This window comes from Aphis gossypii, chromosome 3 (assembly GCF_020184175.1).
Source record: "Aphis gossypii isolate Hap1 chromosome 3, ASM2018417v2, whole genome shotgun sequence".
Lineage (NCBI taxonomy): Eukaryota > Metazoa > Arthropoda > Insecta > Hemiptera > Aphididae > Aphis > Aphis gossypii.
The window spans coordinates 19,718,621-19,745,807 of NC_065532.1; the positions used below are offsets into that span (position 1 = coordinate 19,718,621).

At 25.3% G+C, this 27,187-nt stretch overlaps 4 protein-coding genes across 6 annotated transcripts; 2 read left to right on the forward strand and 2 right to left on the reverse strand.

Annotated features, from left to right (window-relative positions):
- The first annotated feature begins 818 nt into the window (after nt 1–818).
- Nucleotides 819–3,338, forward strand: LOC114126380 (39S ribosomal protein L39, mitochondrial). The gene is made up of 8 exons (XM_027990321.2): nt 819–1,010; nt 1,123–1,329; nt 1,392–1,637; nt 2,209–2,430; nt 2,620–2,720; nt 2,808–2,879; nt 3,095–3,142; nt 3,212–3,338. Exons 1-8 carry the CDS (start codon nt 959–961, stop codon nt 3,287–3,289), a joined length of 1,026 nt encoding a protein of 341 aa, XP_027846122.1. The 5' UTR covers nt 819–958; the 3' UTR covers nt 3,290–3,338.
- A 3,009-nt stretch (nt 3,339–6,347) lies between these two features.
- LOC114126382 (60S ribosomal protein L27a) lies at nt 6,348–8,849 on the forward strand. Its single transcript, XM_027990322.2, has 5 exons — nt 6,348–6,506; nt 7,196–7,259; nt 7,656–7,753; nt 8,297–8,446; nt 8,650–8,849. The coding sequence occupies exons 1-5, from the start codon at nt 6,504–6,506 to the stop codon at nt 8,776–8,778; spliced, it is 444 nt and encodes a 147-aa protein (XP_027846123.1). The 5' UTR covers nt 6,348–6,503; the 3' UTR covers nt 8,779–8,849.
- Nucleotides 8,850–9,835: 986 nt separating this feature from the next.
- Nucleotides 9,836–18,406, reverse strand: LOC114126364 (protein suppressor of white apricot). The gene is made up of 14 exons (XM_027990300.2): nt 18,027–18,406; nt 17,798–17,967; nt 17,108–17,301; nt 16,828–17,047; nt 16,331–16,404; nt 13,367–13,651; nt 13,019–13,184; nt 12,816–12,959; nt 11,626–11,829; nt 11,219–11,425; nt 10,985–11,132; nt 10,814–10,905; nt 10,367–10,478; nt 9,836–10,209 (listed from the first exon to the last, which is right to left on the reverse strand). The coding sequence occupies exons 1-14, from the start codon at nt 18,209–18,211 to the stop codon at nt 9,996–9,998; spliced, it is 2,415 nt and encodes an 804-aa protein (XP_027846101.2). The 5' UTR covers nt 18,212–18,406; the 3' UTR covers nt 9,836–9,995.
- Nucleotides 18,407–20,527: 2,121 nt separating this feature from the next.
- Nucleotides 20,528–27,153, reverse strand: LOC114126371 (RNA cytidine acetyltransferase). Of its 3 annotated transcripts, none has more exons than XM_027990310.2 (19): nt 26,748–27,153; nt 26,458–26,549; nt 26,221–26,392; nt 25,976–26,160; nt 25,701–25,914; nt 25,416–25,620; nt 25,233–25,354; nt 25,014–25,150; nt 23,954–24,083; nt 23,502–23,732; nt 23,296–23,412; nt 22,408–22,584; nt 22,204–22,345; nt 21,992–22,136; nt 21,699–21,913; nt 21,280–21,455; nt 20,980–21,222; nt 20,804–20,915; nt 20,528–20,714 (listed from the first exon to the last, which is right to left on the reverse strand). In XM_027990310.2, exons 1-19 carry the CDS (start codon nt 26,853–26,855, stop codon nt 20,698–20,700), a joined length of 2,940 nt encoding a protein of 979 aa, XP_027846111.1. In that variant the 5' UTR covers nt 26,856–27,153; the 3' UTR covers nt 20,528–20,697. The 3 variants fall into 3 exon arrangements, with proteins under 3 accessions (XP_027846111.1, XP_027846110.1, XP_027846112.1); XM_027990309.2 differs by having other exon boundaries at nt 20,773–20,915; XM_027990311.2 differs by lacking the exons at nt 26,221–26,392; nt 26,458–26,549; nt 26,748–27,153 and having other exon boundaries at nt 20,773–20,915; nt 25,701–25,897; nt 25,976–26,121.
- Nucleotides 27,154–27,187: the final 34 nt, after the last annotated feature.

Consider the following 27,187-nt stretch of genomic DNA (forward strand, 5'->3'; position numbering starts at 1 on the left):
TCGCTCAGCTCCAATAGCCCTCGGCGGCTGCTCTGCCGAAATTGTATCAGTACGAGTTACGGACCGCAGAATAGATTTAAAAATAATGCATTCTGTCCTGTGCACTCCGAGATTTATGAGAGTCGGGGGCAGTCACAGATTTATGTACTATACAGTTTTATTTATTTCAAACTAGATTTTTAAAACGTACAATTTTGTATGTTTGTACTACGTGCAATGAATACCTATAATTTAATTTTTAGGTAGAACTACGTGATTTGTAATGTTGGGTGAAAACCTATAGGTATCATTTCAAAAAAATAAAAACCTTAAAAAATGTGTAATTATGACGTACAAAATGTATTATCTTGTTAGTTATTGCCGATATTAAAATAGTAGGTATTTAAATTTTAAATTAAATATGGACTGTACCATACTATCTTAAATCGTGCCCAACCTACTTGGCTTCAAAGACCCATACCATAGGGCATAGCGCATAAAATATTACTTTATAACTGAAGCACTATAAAGCTGTAATAAGCATAGTATATTAGTATCTAAAATTCTAAAGGGGTGTTTATGACCCATATACTGAAAAATATAGTCAGGATTTAGGAATCGTAGATTCAATCTATCAATGAACATTGAACAACTCTACACAGGGGGCCAGTTTTCTGAAAAATGATAAGCACATGGACCAAAACTCAAAAGGAGTATAAAATCTGTTACCAACATAAAAATTAAAAAAACTATTTTTCTCTATGGCTCCTGTACAGAATAGATAACAGACTATGATTATTATCTATATTCTATAATAGGTATATCAATGACTATAATAGTAGTATTATAATAGTCTATATAACATTATTATCATTATATAATATTTTTGTGAATTTTCTAAAATCGTGTTTTCCTAAACCTAAATTCAGTTTGTGTTTTTCTTATTTTTGTTTATGTATCTAATATCTATAATATTAAAATGAAACGTTTCAGTAGCTGTTTATACAAAAAAAGCAGTGGTTCGTTGTGGTGTGAGTAAAATTGTACAAATACTTTTTTTAAATATATCATACTTCACTGTTGATAATGTATTGTTGTTCACAAAGTGAATTATTGTTTAAATGGATGGTGTTATTTTTTTAGCCATAAGACATGTTTCAACGTCTGCAGATGTTCATCCTAAAAATGAAATTATAGCCTATCAAAATAATTTGTTTGACAAAGAACAAAAACGACAAAAAGAAGCTGTTGGTCGTATTGAAAAGATTACAGTTAAGTACATAGGAGTACCCGAAAATGTCACTTTATCTATGAACAAGGGGATTTCAACCCCATTTCATTGTGCTCAACGTATGTTAATTTGTTATTATTATTATATTGATCGTTTTTAATAATTATCTGGTTAATTGTAGACATATCTGAAATGTTGGTTAAAAGAAGTGGATTGGCCTTAATTGATGACACACATCTATGGGATATGCATAGACCACTAGAATCAGACTGTGAACTGACTTTCATGCATGCACAATATCTACCAGACCCATATCATTTCAATAGAGCATATTGGCGAAGTTGTTCGCTTATACTAGGAGCTATAATTTCTAAAGCTTTTAAAACTGATATTCAACCAACTTTACACAGCTTTCCTTCACCTAATGGTAAATTATTTATAATTAATTTATATAAAATTGTATGTCCCTAGGCTTTATGAATTTTGAATGTGTAAAGCCATTTCATTTATTTGTCTTTTATATATGTTCATTCATAACATTATAATATTATCTATAGTTAATTTCTAATACATCCATACATCCATTTACATTCCAATATACAAAATCTATGCAGTAGAATATGTATAACTTATCTGATTTTATTCAATGATTATTTTTAAAAAGCAATAGTATTTTTACTAAGAACTTATTAATTTAATATGGATGGATTTAACTATGATAATGATAAATTATGCTACTATTTTTATACTAAGTGATCACTATTTAAGTTGAAGAAAATATAAAGAATATAATTAAGTCCCTGATTAACCTAATAAATAACTAGCCTCCTCTTATTATAAATACACCAATATGTTGTTTGTTCTTGTACATTTATCTTGTTATATAAATTTAAAAATGTAATTTAATTTAATATTTTTTTTACTTTATACTTCATAATCTTTAGTATTTATATTTGATATTTATGTTGATTATTTAATGTTTTTAATTAAAAAATTAGTGAAAAGCGGAAGCTTTGTTTATGATGTGGAGTTATCAAATTTACCAGAATGGATTCCAACAGAAAATGAACTTCGAATTTTGTCAGCAAATATGGTCAAATTTGCACAAAAATCTTATAAATTTGACAGACTTGCCGTTTCTGAAGAGCTTGCATTAGACATATTTCAGGAAAACAAATTTAAAAAAGAACAAGTACCAAATATTGCACAACAATCAATTGGTAAGGACATTATAATCTATTCAAATCTCAAATTCTATTCTCTAAACCTTTTTGTTATTTTCTTATTCTCCTTAAGTATGTATTATGTTACTCGCAAATGATAACTAATTAGCTTAATAATTAATATTATTTGTTATTATTGTTATTTTACTTGTATTAATCTATATACATAAATAATTATTGATTTAGATAAAAAGGTAGTTTTATACAGAATTGATGATCATATTGATATAAGTAGAGGACCTATGATTGGTAATACAGATTTATTGGGACGCTGCACTATAACTGCGGTATAAACACATTTTTTTGATATTAAAGTTATATTTTAATTAAGATAAAAAAAAGTATTTTTATGATTTTTTTTTTTTCAAATTTAGGTACATCGTTTAGATACTAAGAGTGGCCATTTATACAGATTTCAAGGAATCTCTTTACCCAAAAATATTATGGTGAATATAAAAGATATTTTTATGCAATTTTTAATAATGAATTTTATTTATAAATAATTGTATGACTATAAACATATGATATATTTTGAGTTTTGTAAAAAAAATTTATAATTAATATAACTTCACATTTACCTAATTTGCTAGAAGCTACTCAGCTTATTATAAAATTATAATCATATAATACTAACAATGCTTGTATTTTATTTTTATTCCAGTTAAATCATTTTGCTTATTCTTTATTAGAACAAAGGGCCAAAAAATTAGTAAGTATTCTTTTCTTTTTTTAACTAATTTTTTTACAAAATTGTTTAAATTAATTGTTTTGATTTTAGAATGCAGCAAGGTGGGTAGATCAAGCTCAAAATGATACATATGTTCCACAATTTTCTCGCGAAGAAATTGCAACATAACTAAGTGTAATAAATAGTATATTTTATTAATAAATTATTCATAATGCAATTGTTGTTCGAATTCATCATGGTGTTTACCTTTAAGCTTTTTATATTTAATTTGAATACTTTAAAATCAATTGAACTATTAAGCAATACTTTATTTAAAATAACTGTGAATCATATTATTTTTAATAAGAAATATATCATAAATTTATCTTCATGAATAATTACATAAATAAGTAAACCAAGGTTAACTAAATTTGTAATGAATATAGCTGTCTATTAGTTATAGAAAAAACTATTTATAACATCTGCTATATTATGTTCCAATATTATACCCACTTTTGAAGCTCCTTTTTAAATAATAGAACCATCAACCAGTTAACAAATTATCATTCTTAAATATAAAAATAATTCATTTAATGGGAATAACTGAATATGTAACTTAAGAATAGCAACTAATTCTTATTCTATGGTTTATATCAATGATAATCATCAGTAAATAATGTGTAGAGATCTAGATTAAAACTAGATTTGTATGATGATGTCACAGAATAAATTTCTAAAGAAAAGCAGATAAATAATAATAATAATAATAATAATATATTAATTTACGAAAAAAAAAATGTTTATAATATTACTAAATTGATTGCATCAGCCACCAATATATTATTATTTATTTATAATCATGGCCAAATTTAGGAATTTGCTGCAAAAAAGGGTGGTCATGTATGAAGTGAGTAACGCTCTATTGTACAATAGATATTGAGAGGTCCTCAGACAAAGAGTAAGTTTAGTTATTTATGATGAACCAAGGATATTCAATTTTCCAATTGTGGTTCACCCCTAAAGTTTAAAATTGAAACATAATTTTGATAAATTATGGTGTACATAGACACAAAAACATATAAATACATTCATCATTCTGTTCAGAATCTAAAATTAGACCCCCAGGGTACTAGCACAGTAGCACTCCGTATCCACTCCTCTACGGCCCTGTTTATAATTAAATATCTATTATAAAATATAAATTAATAATTATATAGATAAAATTGATTTTTCAAATTATAAAATGTAGAAAATATCTTAGATATCCTAACAATTCATATTTAAATAAATAGGTCAAGTAGCTACCACTTCTCTGTACATTGTACATGATTTGTCCACCTAGAATATAATATATAAAATATACATTATATTTTAATTTGTGTGGTGAAAATGGTGGTTTATATTTTAATGACTTAAATACCCCTAAATTAAACGATGTACAGAAAAAGTCAATTTTAACAAGTGGTGTAGGTTTCTACGACTTGTAGTTTTTAACTACAACAAAAATCTAAAATTATTTAATTGCAAATCGTTATTTTAAGCGCGAATTTTGGATTTCGGAAAAATTTAAACTTTCGAAATTTTTTTTTAATTAGCCAACGCTCAACTTTTTTTTATAATTATTCAATTATTGAACTTACGAAAAATCTTGTAAAATTCTTAGCTACTTAGACAAATTTTTTTTACAAACTTTGATCTAATTAAACTACAAAATAACTTGCAAATAATATTCATAATTTTGACGAATTTTGTAAATATTTGAACTTCAAAAAGCTAGTAAAAATAATTGTGCCTATGTTTTCTTATAATTTTTGAATTACTGTAAGGTTAACTTATGAAAAACTTTGTACCTATTAAATTTTCGAGTATTTTTACTTGGTCAAAAACATTTTATCGATATTTTAAATATCCATAAATAGCCTTAAAATAAATGAAATATTTTGGAAATAAAATTATATAAAGAAGATTTCAATCTAAATAACTGGTAAAACTTTCAAGTATATTACGACTTATACCTACTTTTCGAATAATAAGAAATATTTCAAATCGTCTGAGAATAAATCGTTGTCGTTACGTGATTTCGTAAAAATTTTAAATTTAGACGCTCATAAATTTTTTTTTTATAATGACGTTCGAGTTTACTTTAAAGGCAATTTGAAGAACTAGGTAATGGAAAACTTTCGCGATTTTAGTATATTTTGTAAAAATTGTATCTAATGATTTAAGATTTTTTTAACTACAATAAAATCAACTTATAAGAAAAAAAACCTAGTATTAAATTTTCAAGTTTATTTTCAATTTTTTTTTAACTACCTACACTTCAGAAGTACAACAAATAACTTAAAAAAAATTTTTAGTTGTAGTTGTCTATAAATACCTCAATAAAAGTCAGAATATTTTGAAATTTTAACCGTGTATAGATAATACAGACCTGTAAATATTATGCAGTACGCATAATATCCGATATTCCACAGTAAAATTCCATTTTGAAAAATTAACATCTAGCAAATTCACGGGTCTATGATAGATAATGCTTGTATAAAAATTAGTTGAAAATCTCTATTATCTACAGTTATTTGTTTTTGAGTTACAACTATATAAAGTAATCAATTTTGTCAAAAAAATGGTTTTGCGTAAATAAATTCCAATTGTCCCGATTTTACCTCTATAAAGCAACAAGTACCTTGTATCTATATTCAATTTTCCATCGGAAAACACCCCAGAAATTTTAAATTGAAACATTATTTCGACAAGCTAATTGTATACAGAATACAGATATAAAAAAACACACATCATAATATGTTTTACTATAGTAAAAATATTACATTCATCACTCTGTTCAGAATCTAAATTATAAATTAAAATACCATCGAAGTATAAGCGTCAAGCAATAACAAATATATATAGGTATAAGCATAAATGACCTAACTAACAAGTAACAAGTAACATAAATGTCTTACGTAGATACCATAGACATATTATGTAAGTCACAGATTTCTATGTAGTATAGACACAGAACAGGTGAAACTCTATTTTACTCTATTTCACCTATTCTGTGGTATAGAAGTATTAGAAGTGTTCAAGTGTGTGATTATAGTATATTTCCATTATAGGATCACGAATTAAGATATACGAATTAAGTATATCTTAATTCGTGTATAGGATACATTTGTTTGTTGTTTTATAAATCTGCGAACACCACTGAGAATCAAGTAATGTGTGGCGACACTGTTTCCAAAGACGATACATATTTCATATCTCCGTGACCAAGTATCTAACCTATAAAAACTCAACTATTATGAATTTATGAATGTTGTGACTTGTGTTCGTGTATTCTAGTTCTCTTGTATTCAGTCCTCGAGTCCTGCATTATTTTCTCATTTTTCTTCGTTCCTGAAGCAAAATGGTAAGTCATTATAACGTTTTAATAAATTTATTTTTATTATTATATATTCATTTTAGTTTTTCCGTGTTTAAAAGTTATAGTGTAACGTCAATATAATATTAATTGAATTATTGTCGGAAAATCTTATAAAACCATGTGGCATGAGAAATAATTATGAAATGCGTTTATTTCAGTTTAATTTTTATAATTGATATTACCAAAAATTATATGCATTAATTTGTCATCCGTTGATTCATGTGATGGCTACAAGTTACACGCTACTGATATACTTAATCCGAGAATGTTTTATAATTAATGTTAAAACATTTATTTTACGCTATTCCTGTTGGTAAACTTTATTTGTTTTCAATTTTTCTAATTAGCATTCGTTCTTTTGTACCAATCTATATTAATTATATGCTATCCTATAGTGTTGTTTCTACTGAAAAGTTTTATTCATTTTTTTAAAGTTCACCATCTATTACACTTCAGTTATTTGCTCTTAATACCTTGTTAATTAACATGACATATAATAATCTTATTTTATATTGTGCAAATTCCAAAAAATAATATTTAAAATATTCTTGCAGTAAGATAAAAGTTCTCAGTTTAGTATAGACATTTTTTAATTGTGACATTTTTAAATTTATGATAGTTAATTTAATTTAAACATTAAATAATTCTATGTATTACTATAAATATTGTTTTAGACTACCAGTAAGAAGAAGACTAGGAAGTTACGAGGACATGTCAGTCATGGACACGGTCGTATTGGTATGTATTAACAGTTTATACTTATTAGTTATAGACTACTTTTGTAATTAAATTAAATTTAGACTATTTTCAATATTTTGCACCATTTGATCAACAAAATAACAAATTTTAGTTTTTTGTTATATAGTGTGTGCTATATAAATTTGGTTTGTTTTTCGATTAACAATTTATTTTATTGTATTATATCAATTGAAGAAATCCAATCTACACTTATAATTTGAGATTTTATTATTTAAATAATCAAAATGATGATATTATATTGTTTAGCGACAGGCGGTCTGAAGTACAATTTTTATGTGGCTAATTTATTTTTATCTGATTGGTTTGCGTATAATATTGTTTTAGTTATCTTACGTTGTATGTATATTATTAATATATTTGTTTTTAATAATTTAGGTAAACACAGGAAGCATCCTGGAGGTAGAGGTAATGCTGGTGGTATGCATCACCACAGAATAAACTTTGACAAATACCATCCTGGTTATTTTGGAAAGGTAACAATTATAAAAATTATTTAAATCAATTATTAATAAATCAAATAATAGGGTGTCCTAAGACTTAATGGGTTGTAATTTTTTGAAATTTATATTAGTGTATCAATTAACACAGTAATAGCAATAATAATAAATAAAGTGGCCTTAAAGCATTAACAAAACCAATATTTTATTAATTAAAGTATATGTATTTACTATTAATTGTAAGAACCCACTGTAATGAGTTCACCAATTTATCTTAATACACGGCGACCATCGAGATACCGCTGCTGAGTGACTAGACACAAATCATATGTTCTTACTTTTTATGTATTCCCAAAACTACTTGCCCAAACACTTGCCGCCATCAACATGGGCCATAGTGAGTAGGAGAAATTCAAACTCAAAACCGCATGCAGCTAATTCGTTTAGTTAAATTCTCTTACTGGCCAGAGTATACAATTTATATGCTTATGTAGTGAAGTCTTACAAGTCAACCACTAATAACAGTTCCTAATGTGAAATATATAAATAATTAACGATTATTCGTTTTTGTTTTTTTAGTTGGGTATGCGTAATTACCATTTAAGAAGGAATTCAAAATGGTGTCCTGCTATTAACCTTGAACAACTATACACTCTAATCCCTGAAGAAACTAGACAAAAATATGAAAATGACAAAGAAAAAGCAGTCGTCATTGATGTTGTACAAAAGGTAATAATATATGTATTTATGTTTTTATAATTTAAAATTGATTCTCAGTGATGATAAAATTATTGTTTAGCGACAGGCGGTCTGAAGTACAAATTTCATGTTGCCAAAATGTATTCTGATAGATTCAATTTTTTAATTTATGCTTAATTACTACCAATGATATACTATAATTGTGTACTATTAAAATATAACTTATTTTTCAGGGTTATTACAAAGTATTGGGAAAAGGTAATCTTCCCAATCAGCCACTTATTGTAAAAGCCAAATTCTTTTCCAAGGTTGCTGAGCAAAAGATTAAGAAAGTTGGTGGTGCCTGTGTACTCCAAGCCTAACTTGATTTATATGTATAAATGACCAATTATATTGAAAAATATAATAAAAACAATTGTTTTTTAAACATTGATTTCTGAGTTTTTTTTTTACCACATTTTATAAATTAAAAACACAATAATTTTAAGGCTAGTCAGTATGTATTGTGGGAAATATTGATGGATTTTTATTGTTATTTAGTTTAAATCTTAAGTAAAATATAAAATACAATCATGGTTAGTTTTTATATTATTTAATATGCTGAGTATATATTTTGGATTTTATAAGTGAAAAATTTAACATAATTTATTTTAAATGGTGAAAATACAATCGAATGACTATTACAAGTTGCAAAATTTTTGTTTAATTTGCCTAAAAAAACATCTAACAAATAAATGTTATAGCTTAATTAATTACTTAATTTTTTGTGGTTCTCTATTTATAAAGTAGTTAATGTTCTTACTATTATTGCTTGTTATTTTGAGTATAACAATGAATTTAATGGTTAAATGATTGTTATTTTTCTATCATGATGAACATAATGAATACTATATTTTTGAACTTGAACGGTGGTTTCTGTAAACGAGCTGGATCTACTAGGGGAAGTCAAAATAAAAAAATTACAAATGGGTACTTGAAGTTTTTTTCTTATTAAGTCATAAACTTAAGTGCATATTATTGGTGTTTCAATAGAGCAAGACTTAGCAAATAAAGTTTCTTGTATACTTGAATATATTTCTTAACCATCCAACCTTGCAATCTATTTCATCATAGTTGTTCTTTTTACAAAAAATCTTGACTGCAGCCAAGAAATTTCATAAGTTATACATTAACTAGAACTTTCATTCTCATCAGCAACAAAACCTTATAACATTTTTAATTTGGCTGGGTAAAATTTTGAAATTAAAAACAATTTAAAAAATTAAAATTAAATTTCATAAATATGATGTTTAAGTATATTTTATTGGAAAACTCATAAGAAATAAAGAAGAATATTCATTGAATTTTAAGAAAAATTAGCATTTGTGACTGACCAGTAATATGGTAATTTATGTAAAAATAACTGAGTTTAATAAGGAATTACTCAAAATAGTATCATTTATTAGTTTAAACTTTAAGTGGTATAAATTACAAGTTTGATTTATAATACAAAGAAAAAAGCTCGTTAACAATATACTAATCAAAAAAAAAAAGTTTACATGAATAAATTTACAAGTATGTACATTGAAACACAAATAAATCATGAAAAACGACTGTTGTTTGTATTGGAACTGTTATCAGACGAGTCTGAATTATGATTCCGCGTGTGTTTTTTTGACTTTTTTGATTTATGCTTATGTTTGGATCGTCTACTACCACGTTCTCTTTTGTGATCTTTTGAAGAACTATGATGGCTAGAATGAGATTTTTTCGAACGCCTGCTAGTTCGATCTCTATCACGAGATGAATACCGACTAAACATAAATTAAATTTTAAATACTTAGTAAGATCAAGATTAAAGAATTTATTAAATTATCTCTATAAAATTAAAAATAAATTAATGAATAATAGTGTATCATATAAATAAATATATATTAAAACATCAAACACTATATTATAATAACTACTTACTGATCTGGGGTTTTTTCTTTACTTTCATCATAATGCTTTATTCGTTTGTAATTATCTTTTTCTTTGTCACTTCTTTCATTTTTTTTACGTTTATTGTCTCTTGATAATGTTTCTAAAAAATATATAGAGAAATCAATGGTTTACAAACAATTATTTGTTTTTGACGTCCTCAAAAATGTTGTAACTTAGGAGTTAGGATATAAATTGACAATATTTGTAGAAGTGTAAATAACTAATTATTAAAGAACTAGAATTGTATCAAACTATGAAGGATAAAATGTGGACCTGGAGTTGAACAGACTATGGTAAATTTGGAGACAGAATTTAAGTGTAAATTAATAGGAGGAATATTACAATGAAAAAATTGATTTATTATAGTAATAGTAAAATATTTATTTAATTGATTATATTAATACTTAAATCATAAAACAATCTAAATTAATATACCTTGGAGTCGGGATTGCAAAGATAATTTGCTACTTTTATTTCCATTTATATTTTTATTTAAATTACCATCATTAGATACAATATCTTCATCACTGGAAAATTTTAAATTATTTTCATTAATTTTAATTAAACGTTCAATAAAAATGTTATAAAATAATTTAAATACCATACCTAGAACCAATAGATATTACGTCTTGTACTTTGGAAGGCAGTGGTTGAATATTTAAATCTTTTACATCATCATCTGGTAAACCATTTTTTTCATCTATAGATGGTTTTTGATCAACATTATTCACTACAGAAGTATGAACTGGCAAATCTATTAAAATAATATCACACATAATTTTAGTTGTATACATTAAATTATTACATTACAACTAATGCAATAACAATCACTATCTAGACCTTGAATGTCTGGTTTTTCACTCGGTTTAATGATGTTTGAATTTTTTGAAGATGACGATATAATTTTCATCGAAGCCAAAAATTGTGCAGCTTTTCTTTTTCTTTCAGCTTGAATTTTTTCTTTTTCTTTTTTAGTACGTTCTCTTTCTAGCATAGAAAGTTTTTCTTTTGCTGCCATAGCTAATTTATCTTTCAATCTTTCTTCAGCTGTAATTAAATTTAAGTTTGATTAATCAAGTATGATTTATATCTTGGATAGCATTTATATATTAAATATTTACTAAAAACCTGTATTTTAGGACTGCAATTTGAGCATCAATTTCTTTAATATTATTTTTAATTAAATTAATACAATATCAATTATTATGATGTTGAATTAATAAAAAAATGTCGGTTAATGAGCTTACCCAATTTAGCTGTATTTTGTAATGGGTTTTTCTTGACAGATGTAGACGATTTATTTAATTTAATATGATTAAATTCTGTTTTATCACTACGATCTTTTTTATGTTCATCATCACTTGTTTCATTTGCACTATCTTCAAGAGCACTTTTTTTTATCTCTACAGCTTCAGATTCTTTTTGTTTTTTTAGTGAGAAACATACAGGTACTGTAATAAAATTATACAAAAATTATTAATATAATTGTAAATACAATTTTTTTATTATTATTATTGTTATTAGAGAAGTAAAACAATCTAAGCAATTACAAAATGATATTCATAATACATTTGTAAAGTGAATCTCTTGATAGGGTAAGACACCCATTGGTATCTTATGTATAATACTTATTATATATTTAAAAATAGATAACAATTTAAAAAAAAACTATTGTACTAAAAAATACATAGTATTGAGTTTTTTATCTTTTATATACTCCATAATTTTATCCTTAGAGTCTGAAGCTCAAACTTCAATGTTCTGTTCTTAACGTTCTCTCAAATATTACTAGCGCACATCCACAGTCCATGCAATGGTAGGCATAAACTAAAAACCCGGTGACTTTCGTGTTTTCTCAGATATTAAGATGATAGTATCAGTGGTGGTAATCAAAGAACATTACTTAAATGGTGTGAAATTTACTTATCCGAAAAATGTATAAATATGCTTTTAAGAATACTTAACAGTTTTAAACATCAGAATTTTTTATATATTTTTTTAAGGATAAATATAAATTTGATATCATGGTAGATGAATATACTAAAGAACCTGTTTAATACGCTCTTTTAGAGACCAGTTAAAATAGAGTAAGTATTAAAGGAGAAATTGTATTAAGTAAGCGCGCCATAAACGGATTTTACTGTGTATATATATATTTATTGATTTATAAGCTAAATTAATAATTATAATTGTTCACGCAAGTATAATTTCTGTATTATTAATAGTATATAATAAAATCATACAAAAAGATTAGTGAAATGTATAGGGATTAAACACCCCCAATTGACATTAATATTTCATTGGCCACTACCCAAAATTATATGGTGCCAAGTTCTTTCCCTTGGAAAAAGTTACAGTCACAGTTAAGTGTGAAAGTAGACAGTATTAACTGAAAACTAATGAGATATATATATATATATAAATATCTCATAATTACATTTGGAATTTGTTTTAGAATCCACATTTAATTTTAATGGAGCTGTTTGTTCCAATCGTTTAATTGTGGCATACAATTTAAGCTTTTGAGTATAATATGCATTAAAACAATCGTCAGGCTCTAGAAATTTCAATCTTGGATCCTCTAAAAATAAAAAAATCAATTAAAATATTTTGAATTAAATGTCATAATAATGTACTTACGTCTTTTTCTAGCAGTTTCTTCAAATTGCTTTCCGTTTTTTGTCACATAAGAAGCCATTTTATCAATAATTATTTGTAAATCATTAGGTGGCACATCAATACCAACTGTAACATTTTGTTGAACTGGATTGGAATTCTCCGATTCTGTTTTGGTATTAGTAGTTGCCTAGAAATACAAATATATTTAGACATACAATCATGATGGGAAATAGAAAACCAAGAAGAATAAGGCTAAACTTAAAAATATCTTTTAAACCTACTATACATTTGTGTTAATCAAGCTTAATCTCAATTATGTGTAATCAGTAATCAATGTATAAATAAATACAATTTAATTGGTATACATACTTCAACTGAGCTTAGTTCATCAATTATTTCATTATCATCTGTATCTGGCGAATTTGCAGTATTTAATGTAGATTGAGAAACTAATTTTTTTTTCAGCCGCCGTCTAGCTGATTTAGTAAGTCCATCAAACTCTGATGTAGTTACAGTTACGGGAGGAGTTTCTACTTCATTTATAATGGTTTCCTCTACAGGCATTGCAGATTGTTTCTCTTTAATTTTGTTTACTAGTAATGAGTATGAACAATCAGCAGAAGGTTTGTATGTTATGTTTGGTATAAATGGCGTCTGCAAATAAATTCAATAAAAAATAAATTATTATCTAGTAGTGGTACTGAGTTGAGAGAGTTGTGTGCAAAATGGAATTTGATGTCAAGCTATTCTGAACAACAGTGGTAATGATATGAACAGGAATTATCATAGGAAAAAATTGTATAAATATCTTCTGAGTTATGAGCTAAATAATTAATTAGCTTACAATAAAATGAAAATTTTTAAATAAATTATTATTGGTCTAATTGAGAATTTAGTCTAAAATTATTAAACGCCGATGATTTCTATAAAAAAAAATTAGTTTGGTAAAGATTAAAGATACAACATAAGATATAATAGGAATAAAATTATTCTAGGTTGAAGCTAAAAATAATTGGAGAAATAGAAACTCGATCTGCTCACAATTATTACCTGAAAAATAAAACATAACATTGAAATTGTATACAAAAATTAAAAGATTATTTAAAATTAGTAAATATATATTTTTTGATGGATAAAGACATAAAGTAGTGTGTAGTGTGTACATAGTTAAAATTATTTAGTTTATTTCATGAAATTAACTGATTTATTGGTTGATTTATTAAAATTAATGATACTGTACTTAAGTATTTAAAATAGCATGGATAATCCTTAACTTACCTTACTTGTTTAAAATTAATAAATTAGAAAAAGGTTTAAATCTTTTTCAGTAAACGAATTGTATAAAAACAAACATAATTCTACAGATTCCTCTAACCTTACCTGTCTAAAACTTCATTACGTAATTATTTGTTTTATTATCAAATGAGACAATAATATATTTGTACTAATTAACATTAATTTAAAACCCTAATGCTTAAATTAATCACTTAAATATTTAACAGATCGAAAAATGTGTATCTAACCAAACATTTTTCTCTTAGTTATTTAATCCATTTAAGTCATATACTTTAGATCCAATAACTCAATATTTAGTACTTTCATAAGCTTAAAATTAATTTAATTAATATATTAACACCAATATTTCAAGTATTGTTTTTATATTATTTATAATGGAAATTTAAAATAACAAAAATTAATTATTTGGTTTAACAATAAATATACCTTGTGTGTTATGTAAATACCATTAAAAGATATACAACAGAACAAACAATATTAGTACACATAATAAAAGAAAAAATTGTATAGATATGCAAAATACATTTGTAGAACTAACAAAAAAGTTTTATTTAACAATTTATAGTTATACTTAAGTTAGTAAACTACTATGTTAGGTAAAATTTAGAATATTTTAAGTTAATAGGATCAAAATTTTGTTTATAATAAAATAGTTAGGTTCAAGAAAAATTATTAGACTTCAAAATTTAAATTATTATAATAAAAATTATATATTATACTAAATATACTAAAATAAAAACAAATAATATTAATTCCAGAATTATTAGATTATACAATTAATTAATCTATGTATAAGAAATTTCAGTATTAATTAATTCAGTTTTTAATTCTATTTTTTTTTTTATTATACTTGATTTATTGCTTTGGAAAAATAAAGTATGTTATGTTTTCATGAGATAATTTTATCAGTAATTAAAATTTAAAAATACCATAACAATAACAAATATATATATATATAATATAAACTAAACTGAAGAAAAACTCTTGAACTCTTCCAAATAAATGTATTAGAATGTCACTGATCTTTTTTTTTTGAAAATAAGTAATGAATTAATTAAAAACTTTAAAAGAGATTTTACATCATTCAAAATTTGAAATTTATTAAAAAAAATATAATACTATCTTCTATATTTGTAAATTATTTTTCAAACTTAAGCATATCACTTCTTTAAGACCAAGATTGTATTGAATCAGTGCCTATAAATAATAACCTACCAAAATTTTGAGCAATATCTATTTTTACATAAAATAACAAAATATCAACCCAAAAAATATCTAAAAATGTATCCAATTATTAAATTATTACTTTCAAATCATTTAACAATTTAAAAGGAATCACATAACTTACCAGCATCCAGACCGTGTAGCATTCAAGATGACTATTTCTGTACACACTTAAGTATCAACTTCATTTGTCTTGTAAATCATGGCTAAGTACAATTTCATCAAAAATCTATTTTTATGAAATTTAACCAAAAGTCTTCTTCTTTACCTTTTACCTCATTATAATCTTATATGTATATAGATGATGTATTCCACTTGCAATATTATAAATGAATCACTTATCTACAGTTATAACCAACACATTATAATGCAATGATATCACTTGACGTCAAGTCCCTACTATTTAACAGATCAGTTAGCTTAAAAATAATATATTTTATTCATTTTCTTGAAGATTGAAAAAAGATTAAACATTTTTTTTTTTTTTTTTTTTTTTAGTATTGAATAGTTAAATTAGTCATATTTCAACTTTTAATCGAAATTCTGAAATTAAAAATAAAGAAAGACTAAGTTCATAATTACTATTTTATTTTAAATATTATAAATGTTTATCTTAAATTGTAATGTAATTTGTATAATGATTTTCTTAAATATCACTATCTCAGTAAGAGATAAAATCTGTTGTACTTAAATATATAATATAAGTAAATGACGTTAGATATCACAGACAAGTAATGTTATCACATGGTTTTTTGTTTTCAAAATCATTAAATGTTAAACATTTTGTAGTAGAAGAAATACTAGGGCACCTACCGTTTCTGGTTGTTTTGCACTTTTTAATAGGCTTGGATGTAGGTAACTTTCTTCATTTGAGGAATCTAATGAATCTAAAAAAGAATATTATAATTTATTATTGATTTAAACAAAAGGCATTACATATTTTAAGTTAAATAATTGTAGATATACCTACTAATAAAAACAATTTAGAAAATATTCAATGAAAAAAAAAAAATTTTAAGAAACATTGAGGAATTTAAAACAGAAGCCTGATATAATTGTTTTAAACACCAAACAATAGACTATCTCCAATTTAGGAACAAATTTTTAATTTATAATTGTCCTATTATTTTTCTATTTTCACTATTGTTTCAAATACAAAAACACAGGTCAAAATAGAAAATAATGATAAAGGTGTGAATAGAAACATAGTTTCAATATCAGTATTCTTAGAATTTAATATCCTATTTACTTAACTAAAATATATACATTTATTTTAAACAGTATGTTTCTTTAGTATTGTAAAAATTTACCTTCAGCACTATCATTAGCAAGTGTAGGGTTATAACGGCAAGACCGGATAGCTGAAAGTACATGTTGATAGTAAGGGTAAAGTGGCCTGTCGTATGACAAAAATTCAAATTGAGGGTTGTGCGCTTGTTTAGCCTTCAATAAAACTTCCATTTGTGCTCCGTGCTTAGATATAAACAATGCTGTTTTTTCAATAATAGCATTTAATTTTTTTGTTGGAGGCTAAAATTAAAATTGAATGTAAAAATGATGGTTCCTTTTTTTAAATTTTTTTTTTCTTACCACATGCATATTAGAAGGAATTTCTAATTCTCTTGGTGGAATAAAAGCTTCTTCTAGTTCAGGATCATACTCTGTGTCATCTGCAGTTTTTATTTCAGATGTGTTTGAAGATTCATCCTCATATTTATAACCAACTTGACCATATTCTTTTTCATCATTATTTAAAGCTTGATGAAGCCGTTTAAGTTCTTCCTCTATATGAAAATAAAAATGTTTACCAAATTGTTTAATCAATACATGTAGGCATATTATAAATAAGTTCGATATACTATTAATTTTGTTCCAAATTTAATCTTTTTGTGTACTCTAACATACACTAAAATTTGAAATATAATAACAATTAATCATAAATCTATACAATATAAATAAAAAAATAGTTAACATTTTTATCTTGTTAACTTTAAAATCGCACAAGATATTATGTCGACATATTACACATTAATGAATATTTAACGAACAAGTACAAGTCAAATAAATAAAAAAATTTTAATTTTTGAAATGTACACATACACATATCTACTTTGGCAAATAAATTAAACCAGTTATTAAATTTTAAGCTGGTAAGTAAAAGAAAAATGTATTTGAAATGTATAAAAAAAACTTAACTTTTGATTATACCTAACTGTAGAAATAATTTAATAATGTAATAATAAAAATCATCATAGTTACATCTACAACATAACGCCTTACCTTGATAAATTGATTCTTCTTCACTCTTATCATTGAGAGACTTATACCTTTCTTCGTCACAGAGTTGTTCAATTTTTTTTTCATCGGCTGTCAATCCTTCCCATCGACTTTGACCAAACGGTAAGGCTTCTACAGATTTTAAGTCACTTAAAGCCCCACGGCAATCATATCTATAAAACAAACACATACTAACTATGATCTCATGCTCTTCGATAATTTTGACATTTACCTGTCTATTTTTAATGTATCATCACCCATCCAGGGTATCAAATGCTTCCCTTGATCAATGAAAAGAGCTTTTTCGTCATCTTTAAATAATTTGCACGAATACCCAAAAACCAATAGAGTTTGTTTTTCGTCTTCAGATGCACCATTATTGGTAGTCCGATTCTTGTAAGCATTTATATAAGACATACCCAACACGAAATAATTAATACAAAATAATCAACAATTTTGAACCACTAGCTGATGAATTTAAAGTACGAAAAAAATAAATATATTTATTACATTTCTTATATTTGAAAAAATAATAAACTATAAAGTTAAAATAATGTCTTCAAATCCCCATGTATTATAATTTATAATATTGAAAGGTGAAACTGAATAGTATAATATTAATATTAGTATGTGATAAAATAAAATATTTAAGCAATACATTTCTTTTACAAACAAACCCAGATAAACATTTATGGTAAACAATGATAACAGCCAGGTCACATGGTGTAGCCACGATTAAAGATAAATATTAAATATCTAAAGCCGTGATCTGTGGTGAAGCCGAACCATTTGTTTTATAATCAATCCGGTTGCACTGCAACTTAGATAATACCATGGCTTAAGATAAATATTGTGAATTATCAGAGCACTGCAACTTGCAAGTATTTAATAAATCATAATCCACTAGAATAAATCTTGAATTAATGTCTCTCAAAATAATTTGTCTTAATATTTTGAAAATTTCTACGGCCTATGATTACATTTTTTTTTTTAAATTACAGTAGAAAAGAAATAATAACTGTGAGATGTGAATATCTTATGTTGCTAAAATACGAACTCACCATGTCTCAAAATGTGTACTAGTTTATGCTTGCTTTACAGTAAAAATAACTTAAAATTTAGATAGAATATTACATATTTACATTAGATTTTCAAGGCTTAGGTCTTCTACTGTTATATGTACATATTGCTTAGGTGTTAAAATTAAATATCTATTAATTTTTACAATTTTTGATAATTTGACAAAGTTTTTAAAAACCAAAAAATAGTTATACTCTAAAAACTTTAAAAACAACAACTTTAATGAAGTACTTTCAATAAGATTAGGTATGGTAAAAATATTTTGTTAGAGGAAACATTATTGAAAATTGTATTAATTTTTTTAATTGAAAGAATAAGAATTTCCTATTTTATTAATATTGCCAATATGGTCTATGCTGACTGTGGATATCAGAATTTCTTAATATTATTTTCTTTACTTTGCGAGCATGAACTATTGTAATTATCAGTTAATAAATCTTGGTTTTACTCCTTGTAGTGAGCAGATTTCTGTCGCTTCAATCATTAATGAGTTGGATAATTTGCCTTGTCCTCAAGCTTGGTGAATTGAAATCTGTTTTTAATGTTTTTTTTAACTGGCCCCTTTTCTACGAGTAGATGATAACTTAAACATTTAATATCTATACCTATTTGATGGTTTAAATAATTTTATTATTGGTATATTATTACTAAGTAATCATAATGCAGATATATTCTATTCCACCAGCATTTGCAGTTTTTTATATATTAACTCTTGTTTAATCATATTCATAATTGTTTGAATATAAATCTTGTTAATAGGTATCAAACAGCTACAGTTCTTAAAAATCCTCAATATATAATTTTAACATTCAAAGTAAGAATCTATAGACCATAGTCATAAGTATATTTTTTATTAAAATAAAGTGTCTTCAGCCAATAAACACTTATTGTTAGGCTGTTGCGCTCATAATATAAAATAAGAAATTTGACACAAAAATCATGAGAAGTATTTTTTAAATTTCAAAACAGTAGCGTAACTGAGGGCCCGCAGACCCCGCGTTGCGGGGGGGCCCATGGTCATTTGGGGCCTTTGGTTATAGGGTTAAAGGTATTTGAATTCTTTGATATAACAATATGTTAGGGGCCCATTCTTAACATTTTTATTTTTGCGGGGGAGCCCAAGTTTTTTTGTTACGCCACTGTTTCAAAAATGATAAAAACATAATTGAACACTTTATGATAAAAAAATCAATAATTTTAAAATATGTTGAGTTAATAAGAATATTATAATTTATATTTTTAAATAACATTTTTGTTGTTTAATACTACAAAGAGTTAACATAAATTTTTAAGTTTTATAGATTTCCGTAATACATTATTTTAATTTAAATAATAATAAAACTTTCTTTAAGACTGAATCCAAATGGTTCATAAATTGCATAATTGAATCTGACAAATCTAAAAATTCTTAAATTTTATTTACTCACCAGTCATCATCCTAGTTAGCTTACTTAATATTTTAATAGGATATAAATTATCTCAGATACCCCAAGTGACTCAAGTAAAATATTTAGATTTAATTTTCAATTAATGTTCACATAATCTGCTAATTTTAAAATACTCCAATTACTGAAACTCAACTTTCACAATGCATTTACAAGGTATAACCTACAAATTAGTATACAATTTAATTTAATTAATTAAGACAAAACGTTCATAATTACAGTTGGTTATATTTGAATGTTAAAGTGAATTAAATAAAACACATTATACAATACAAAATACAGATTATAAATAATTTGGTTATTTTTTTCTGAATTTATTTTTAGTTTTCTTCTTTTTTGGTTCATTTTCTTCTTCTGGTTCATACTTGGATGGATCTGCTAATCTTTTTTCTCCACTAAAAATAAAGTTTAGTTATAAAAAAAATTATTTTAATATTATGTTATTTAGATTACCTTTTTACACTAATAAGACTTTTAGTTTTACCAGAGTTTCCTAGAGCTTTTCCCCATTCATCTTCTGTTCCTTTAATTGCATATCTGGTCAAATTTTCTTGTTTTAGTTTTTCTAATTCTATGCGTTGTTTCTTTTTCAAAACCTGTAACATTAATAACATTAATAGACGTTAAAGGTAAATTTGTGATTAAGTGTTAATGCTATACCTTAGCCGCTTGTTCCAATTCTACTTCTAGAGGTTTAGCTAATGGTCTTAATTCATTGCTATCAGCTTGTTTAATCACAGGCATTTTATCATCAACATTTTGTTCCATAATTCCATTAATTACTTGCAATATACGACGCATCATTCTATTGTACAATCCAAGTAATTGTGAAGGTAATAATTCAAATTGTTCTGAAAGCTCTTCCACAGTTTTATATTGCAAACCCAATCCTAGTAATAATGCCTAATAAAAACAGTTTTTAATAAATAACGAAAGCTTTAATTAAGGTGGTTTTATTACTTTTTGAACAGCAGAAAAATGAGTATCCCCAATTTTACTTTGAAAGTAAAGCTTTGATAAGGTGGGTAAAAGATCCATAATTAGATGATAATCAGCCATATTATTACAATATTTTTCTAATCGAAGAATATCATAAGAACTTAAATGAATATCCAACTCAGTTTTGTCTAAAATATCTAATAATATAAAGGATTAATAAAAGTGATAAAATTTAAGTTAATTCTTAAACATTTTAAGCCCTTAAATTTTAAAACATTTAAACAGTGAAATTTGACATAAAATCAAGTCCAAAATTTAGTATGAAACTACATATATATTTTTTTTTTTCCATTAAATGTGAAAATTAAACACTCACTGTTTATATTTTAAAAGCTCAAATAAGATTCAAGATCAATTTAATCCTATATAAAATCATTTACTTTTATCCGTGTGTGTAGTTATATTAGTATTATGTAACACTCCAAGAGCCAATTGGGGTGAGAATTTACGAAATTGGTAACCAAGAAGTGATATAAAACGTTTACGGAAATCAGTCCAAAATTGAGATAACCAGTCTTGATTTTTTGAGTCTGATGTATTTAAAGTTGAAATCATTATACAAGAATGTTCACCAGTTAATTCATTATTAGTTTGCCTAAAACGAGAACAAAAATCAATTAACAACTACCAACATTTTTATAAAATTGAAAATAAAATTAACTATTAATTGTACCTAATATATAATGGAATGAAGCCAGCTTTCTTCCAAAATTTTAGAAGTGGACCAGTGAGACCAAATGATACACCAATATAATCTAAACGTTCTGGAGGTCGCTCGCTTAGCTTCAACAATAATGGAGGTAAATTATTACGTGGTTCTATAATTGAATAAACATATTTATTATTTAATAACAATTATTTTTATACAAACATTTATTCATATACCAATTCTTTCTTCAAGTAAATCTACTTCTTCTTCTTGAATAGAATCAATATTTTCTTTAGGAAGTTTTCCTTCATCAATACTTGGAATCAAAAATTCATAATACATTTTCAGCAATGATAATGCTCTTGCACCATAACCCATCTATAAATATTTTATAAAATAATATAAATTGTCATCGCTTAGTAATATAAATAATTAATTACACTTTGGTAATCTGGATGAGTAGCAATGCGAACAATACGAGCACCAGCTAATGATGGGAATTGTTCATCTTGGAAACATCCGGATATTGTCCATGGTATGAGATCACCAGCTGCTCTTTTACCACGTTTCAACGCATCTGATGCCGATGTTTGAGATACTTCGCCTTCTAAACACAACTGAATAAAATATGTATTTATGATATTGAGCCAAGAATTATACACTAAAGACAAATCTAATTGCAATACCCTACTTTGCTTGGGAAAAAATGAGCAAATATAACATATATATATATATATATATATTATATATATATATAATATATATATATATATATATATATATATATATTATAATATAATATAATATTTTTGTTTGAGTGTAATAATTTTTTTAGGTGAATTTCTGCACAGGAAATTTAATAACATGTGTAAACAATATATATTTAACATGGTCAAGCGAGTCATTCGATATTAATCATATTAAAAAAGGAGTTGACAAAATTGAACAGAAACTTACAAGTGTATCACAATTTCAACAGTCAATTTTTCAGAGAGGAGTTAGGTCAATAAAATTATTCTTGATACTTGATATAAACGCCTAATAAATCTGCTATACAAATTATGTAAATAATTGTTCAAGGTAATTAAAAAGCCGAACAGTGTCAAAATACCTATTTTAATAGCTCATTATACTGCTGAAAATGTATGAATTTTCATACTCGTCTGTGAAATTTTTTTCTAACTAACTCCTGTTCAAAAGTGCTCGTCTACATAATACAAGGGACATTAGGGAAGAATTTCAAGTTTCTAAACCTAGCAGTTTAAGCTTAGTATCTATATCAATCAGTTTCTTATTTTATATTAATTTTTTGAAAACATCAATATTACCTGAATGACACATAAAACTTCAGGTAAACTTTTTGTATTGACATCAACAGGACCCAAAAGACAAAATAAATGATGTGCTGGAGCATCTGACATCATTTGAAGATCATTTGGACTATTCTATTAGTTAAAAAAGAAACAATGTAAATAATAAATAAGCAGACTGAAATAATTTATAAGATTAAATATGATTTTTTTCAAATACTTACTTTATAATGTGAAGCTACATATAATGAAACAATTCGCTGCAAGAAAGCTTCTGAAGCCTTATGGTAACAAAATAAAGTATCTCTATTAATATAATACAGCTCACATCTATCAGGTGGAGGACAGCCAGAAAGCAGTGGAGCAATATTTGTTGCATCGAGACATAACAAATTAGTCAACCATTTTTCTACATCATCACCTGGTTTGTAACGTATGGATTCTTCTAAAGTTACCTGTAACAAATTTAAATTACTACACTAAATATTCTATACAAATAGATAAATACAAGCATAATTTAAGTAGTGTAAGTACATTAATTTCTCCCATCCACTAGCTCCAGTAATTATATACAAGTTAAAATTAGATAATATAATTATAATTAAAATAAAATATATCAACATTCTTATTTAAATAAATATATAACTTATACTAGAAATTAATAAAAAAAACTTACTTCTTTTAAAAATCGTCCAGTAATAGCATTTTGACCAGCTTTATCATTTACATTATTACCAATAGGTGTAGCTTGAGAGCGGAGCTGTTGTAGTAATTTTAATGACAATGATCGACCCGTTCCTTCATAACTAAAACAAAATTACAATTTTCTAATCAAAATAAATCTCTATAAATTTATTTAGAAAAATATAAATTATCAGATAAAAAAAAAGAACATGTATCAAAAAGTTATCTAAAAGTGGAAATTTGACCAGTGATAGTCAAGCTTATTCATGTATATCAGATCCAACTTATTTTGATTAGTAATATTAGGGAATTAACCAGTTATAAAAACTTATAGGTAACAACATTTTCTGTGGATTGTTAGAAGTATGTTTCAGTATTTAATATTTTAATACTTTTAACACACTTGCACCTACTTCAAAACTAAAATATAAATAAGATACTTAACACTTGATAAAAATTGAATACTGAGTTACAGAATATATTGTTACCTTTAACTTAAATAACAAATTCATTTACTTTACAAAAATTGGTGAACATACTTTTAATATTATGTTGTTTATTTGTAAGCCATAAATAATATTAATTAACAACTTGCAGCTTATACAATATCAAAGACAAACTTTGACTAGTATATTTAGTGAACAACAAACAATTAAATTATTTTTTAACAACATAGAATAAAAATAATTATTAATAAATTGTAGTTAGGAGAGTTGAACGAAATAATATGTTATAATTTTCAATTGCAATAAATAATTAAAAATATAATGTTAACCAATGAGTTAGTGAAGAAGTTACTATAGAATTAACTTACTGAAAAAAACCAATAGGTTAAGTATAAAAAACATATAAACATATATTTATAAAAAAATGAATAAAACCTAATAGAAAAATTTAATAAGTAAATTTTTTTAAATTTGTTGTTTTTGAAAAATCAAAAAATAGCATTAACTCCTTAACAAATATTAAAAAATCAATTTTTTTTATTCAAAAAAATAAATATTATTAAAACAAATATTATAATTTATAATTTTTGCTAAAATTTAATTTACCCATTAATAGTAGAAGCCAAAAATACTAAATAAGGACCAAGCATAGCCTTTACAAGCGGAAGTGGTATAGCAGCAGCTTCATCAATTACAACCAATTCTGCTTGACTTAATTTATTTGATTCAGTTGGAACTATATACTATAAACATATATACAATACTGATAAATATAAATTTACAATGAAGTATCCAAAAAATAATTTAAAAATAAATAGAACGAACTTGAATAGTTTGTCGATGATCTCGGAAAATATTTACTCGGACCAAGGCTTTATTATCATCAGGATTGGTTGATCTAACTAACCCATAATCTAAATGTTCTTGATATCCAAGAGCATCAAAACCTAGATTAAATAAAAATGTGAAGTTAAAATAATGTAATAAATAAAAAAATCATTTTAATACCCTTAAAAATAAATTCAAAAAATGTTTTTAAATTTTCAGGTGAAGGTGATGTAACAAAAATATTTGAATAGCCAAATGCAACAGCAGCTGCAACAGCTATTCCAAGAGCAGCAGATTTTCCTCTACCTCGAGCAGCTGTTAAGGATACAGTAGATCTAAGAGTTTTTTCAGATATTGCTTCAATAAATGTAAGTAATGATTTGGCCTATAATATTATAACACTATTTAAGTATTTGAATATTTTTTCTTAAGGTATACTAATAGAACAATTGTTAAATTTATTACTTGATCAACAGTTTTACAACAACTAACTAAACATCCAACTGGTTGTGTATCTTTCATATTTTCTTTTAACGCTATTAATTCTTGATCGTTAATTGATTGAATATTAGTTTTTTCATCAGGAACTAAATCAAGTACTTTAGAAGAAATAGGCAACACTGTTAATTGATCATCAACCACTAAACATCGATCACACGATACTAAAGATAGCATGAACCTAGTTAATAATAATTCATTATAAACATTTTAATATTGGAAAAAATTAAAAAATATTTTACCTTTCATTAAACCTAGCTACAACATCTTGATGAGCTTCAGTTCTAAAACGTTCATGAACATCCATAGTTAGAGTATATAATTGTTTTAAAGATTTCAAAGATCGTAATAAAAATACTATCAGACCACCTCCTTCTACTGTTTCTATAGTACGTGCTAATAAGTTAGGAGTCAGAGCTTCAAAATCCTTAAAACCAAAATTATACAAATGTAAATTTAAAAATATCGAAGATTTTATTTAACTTACTTGTAATACACACATGCCATATGTGTTGCCAAGAATTTTATGAGTTTCTGAATAATAGCAATATCGAATATTTGTAGAAGCGACAAATAATTCAAATGGATCATCTTCATTTACATTGAGTTTACCAGCTTTGACTTTATGTTGTATAGTTTTCATACGTTTCTTACGATGGCTAAATATAATTGAAAAAAAAAAATTTTAGTTCTACATTTTTTGGTGTTAAAAAAATATAAATACCTGCTGAAACCTAATTCTTTTTTGTAGCACCATAATACATTAGGTCTAGCTTTAACAGATGCTTTGGACAACATATGATGTAAAATAACAACCTAAAATTAATGTATAAAATAATTAGATGATATGTTTTTTTTATACCTAGTTATTTATCTAGCAAACAAATATTTAATTTTATATAATTATTTAATGATTACCCATAAAATACTTAGACAAAATATAACACACTATTACATTTAAAAGTTATAACACTACAATACAGAAATTATGTAGGAAATGTTGATTTATGTTACCTGATCGCGGCCCTTGTCGCCAACAATTACAAACATAGTACGATGACCAGCCGTAACACTATTTTCAATCAGTGTCCTGATCCGATTATCGATTTTCTTACGAACCATAATGATTGTTGAATAAAATAATAATTTTACAGTAAAAAATTTAAAAAATTCAAACAATTTTGGCACGGATAAAATTTCAAAACTAATAAAATGGTAAAATCTATGTCCTATACTCCTATGATACGATATTATAATAATTCAAATATACTAAATAAACATCACACAACACACATGTTTCTTATTACTATACTATAAGGTTATAATGGTCCACCACCAAAGTGGTCATTAATAATAGCTTACCGTGATTACCGTTGTTACCACTGAATTAGGAATGAGTAGATTAGACTAGAAGTTGTTGCTGAAATCCACGATTTAAGATATATTTTTTGAAA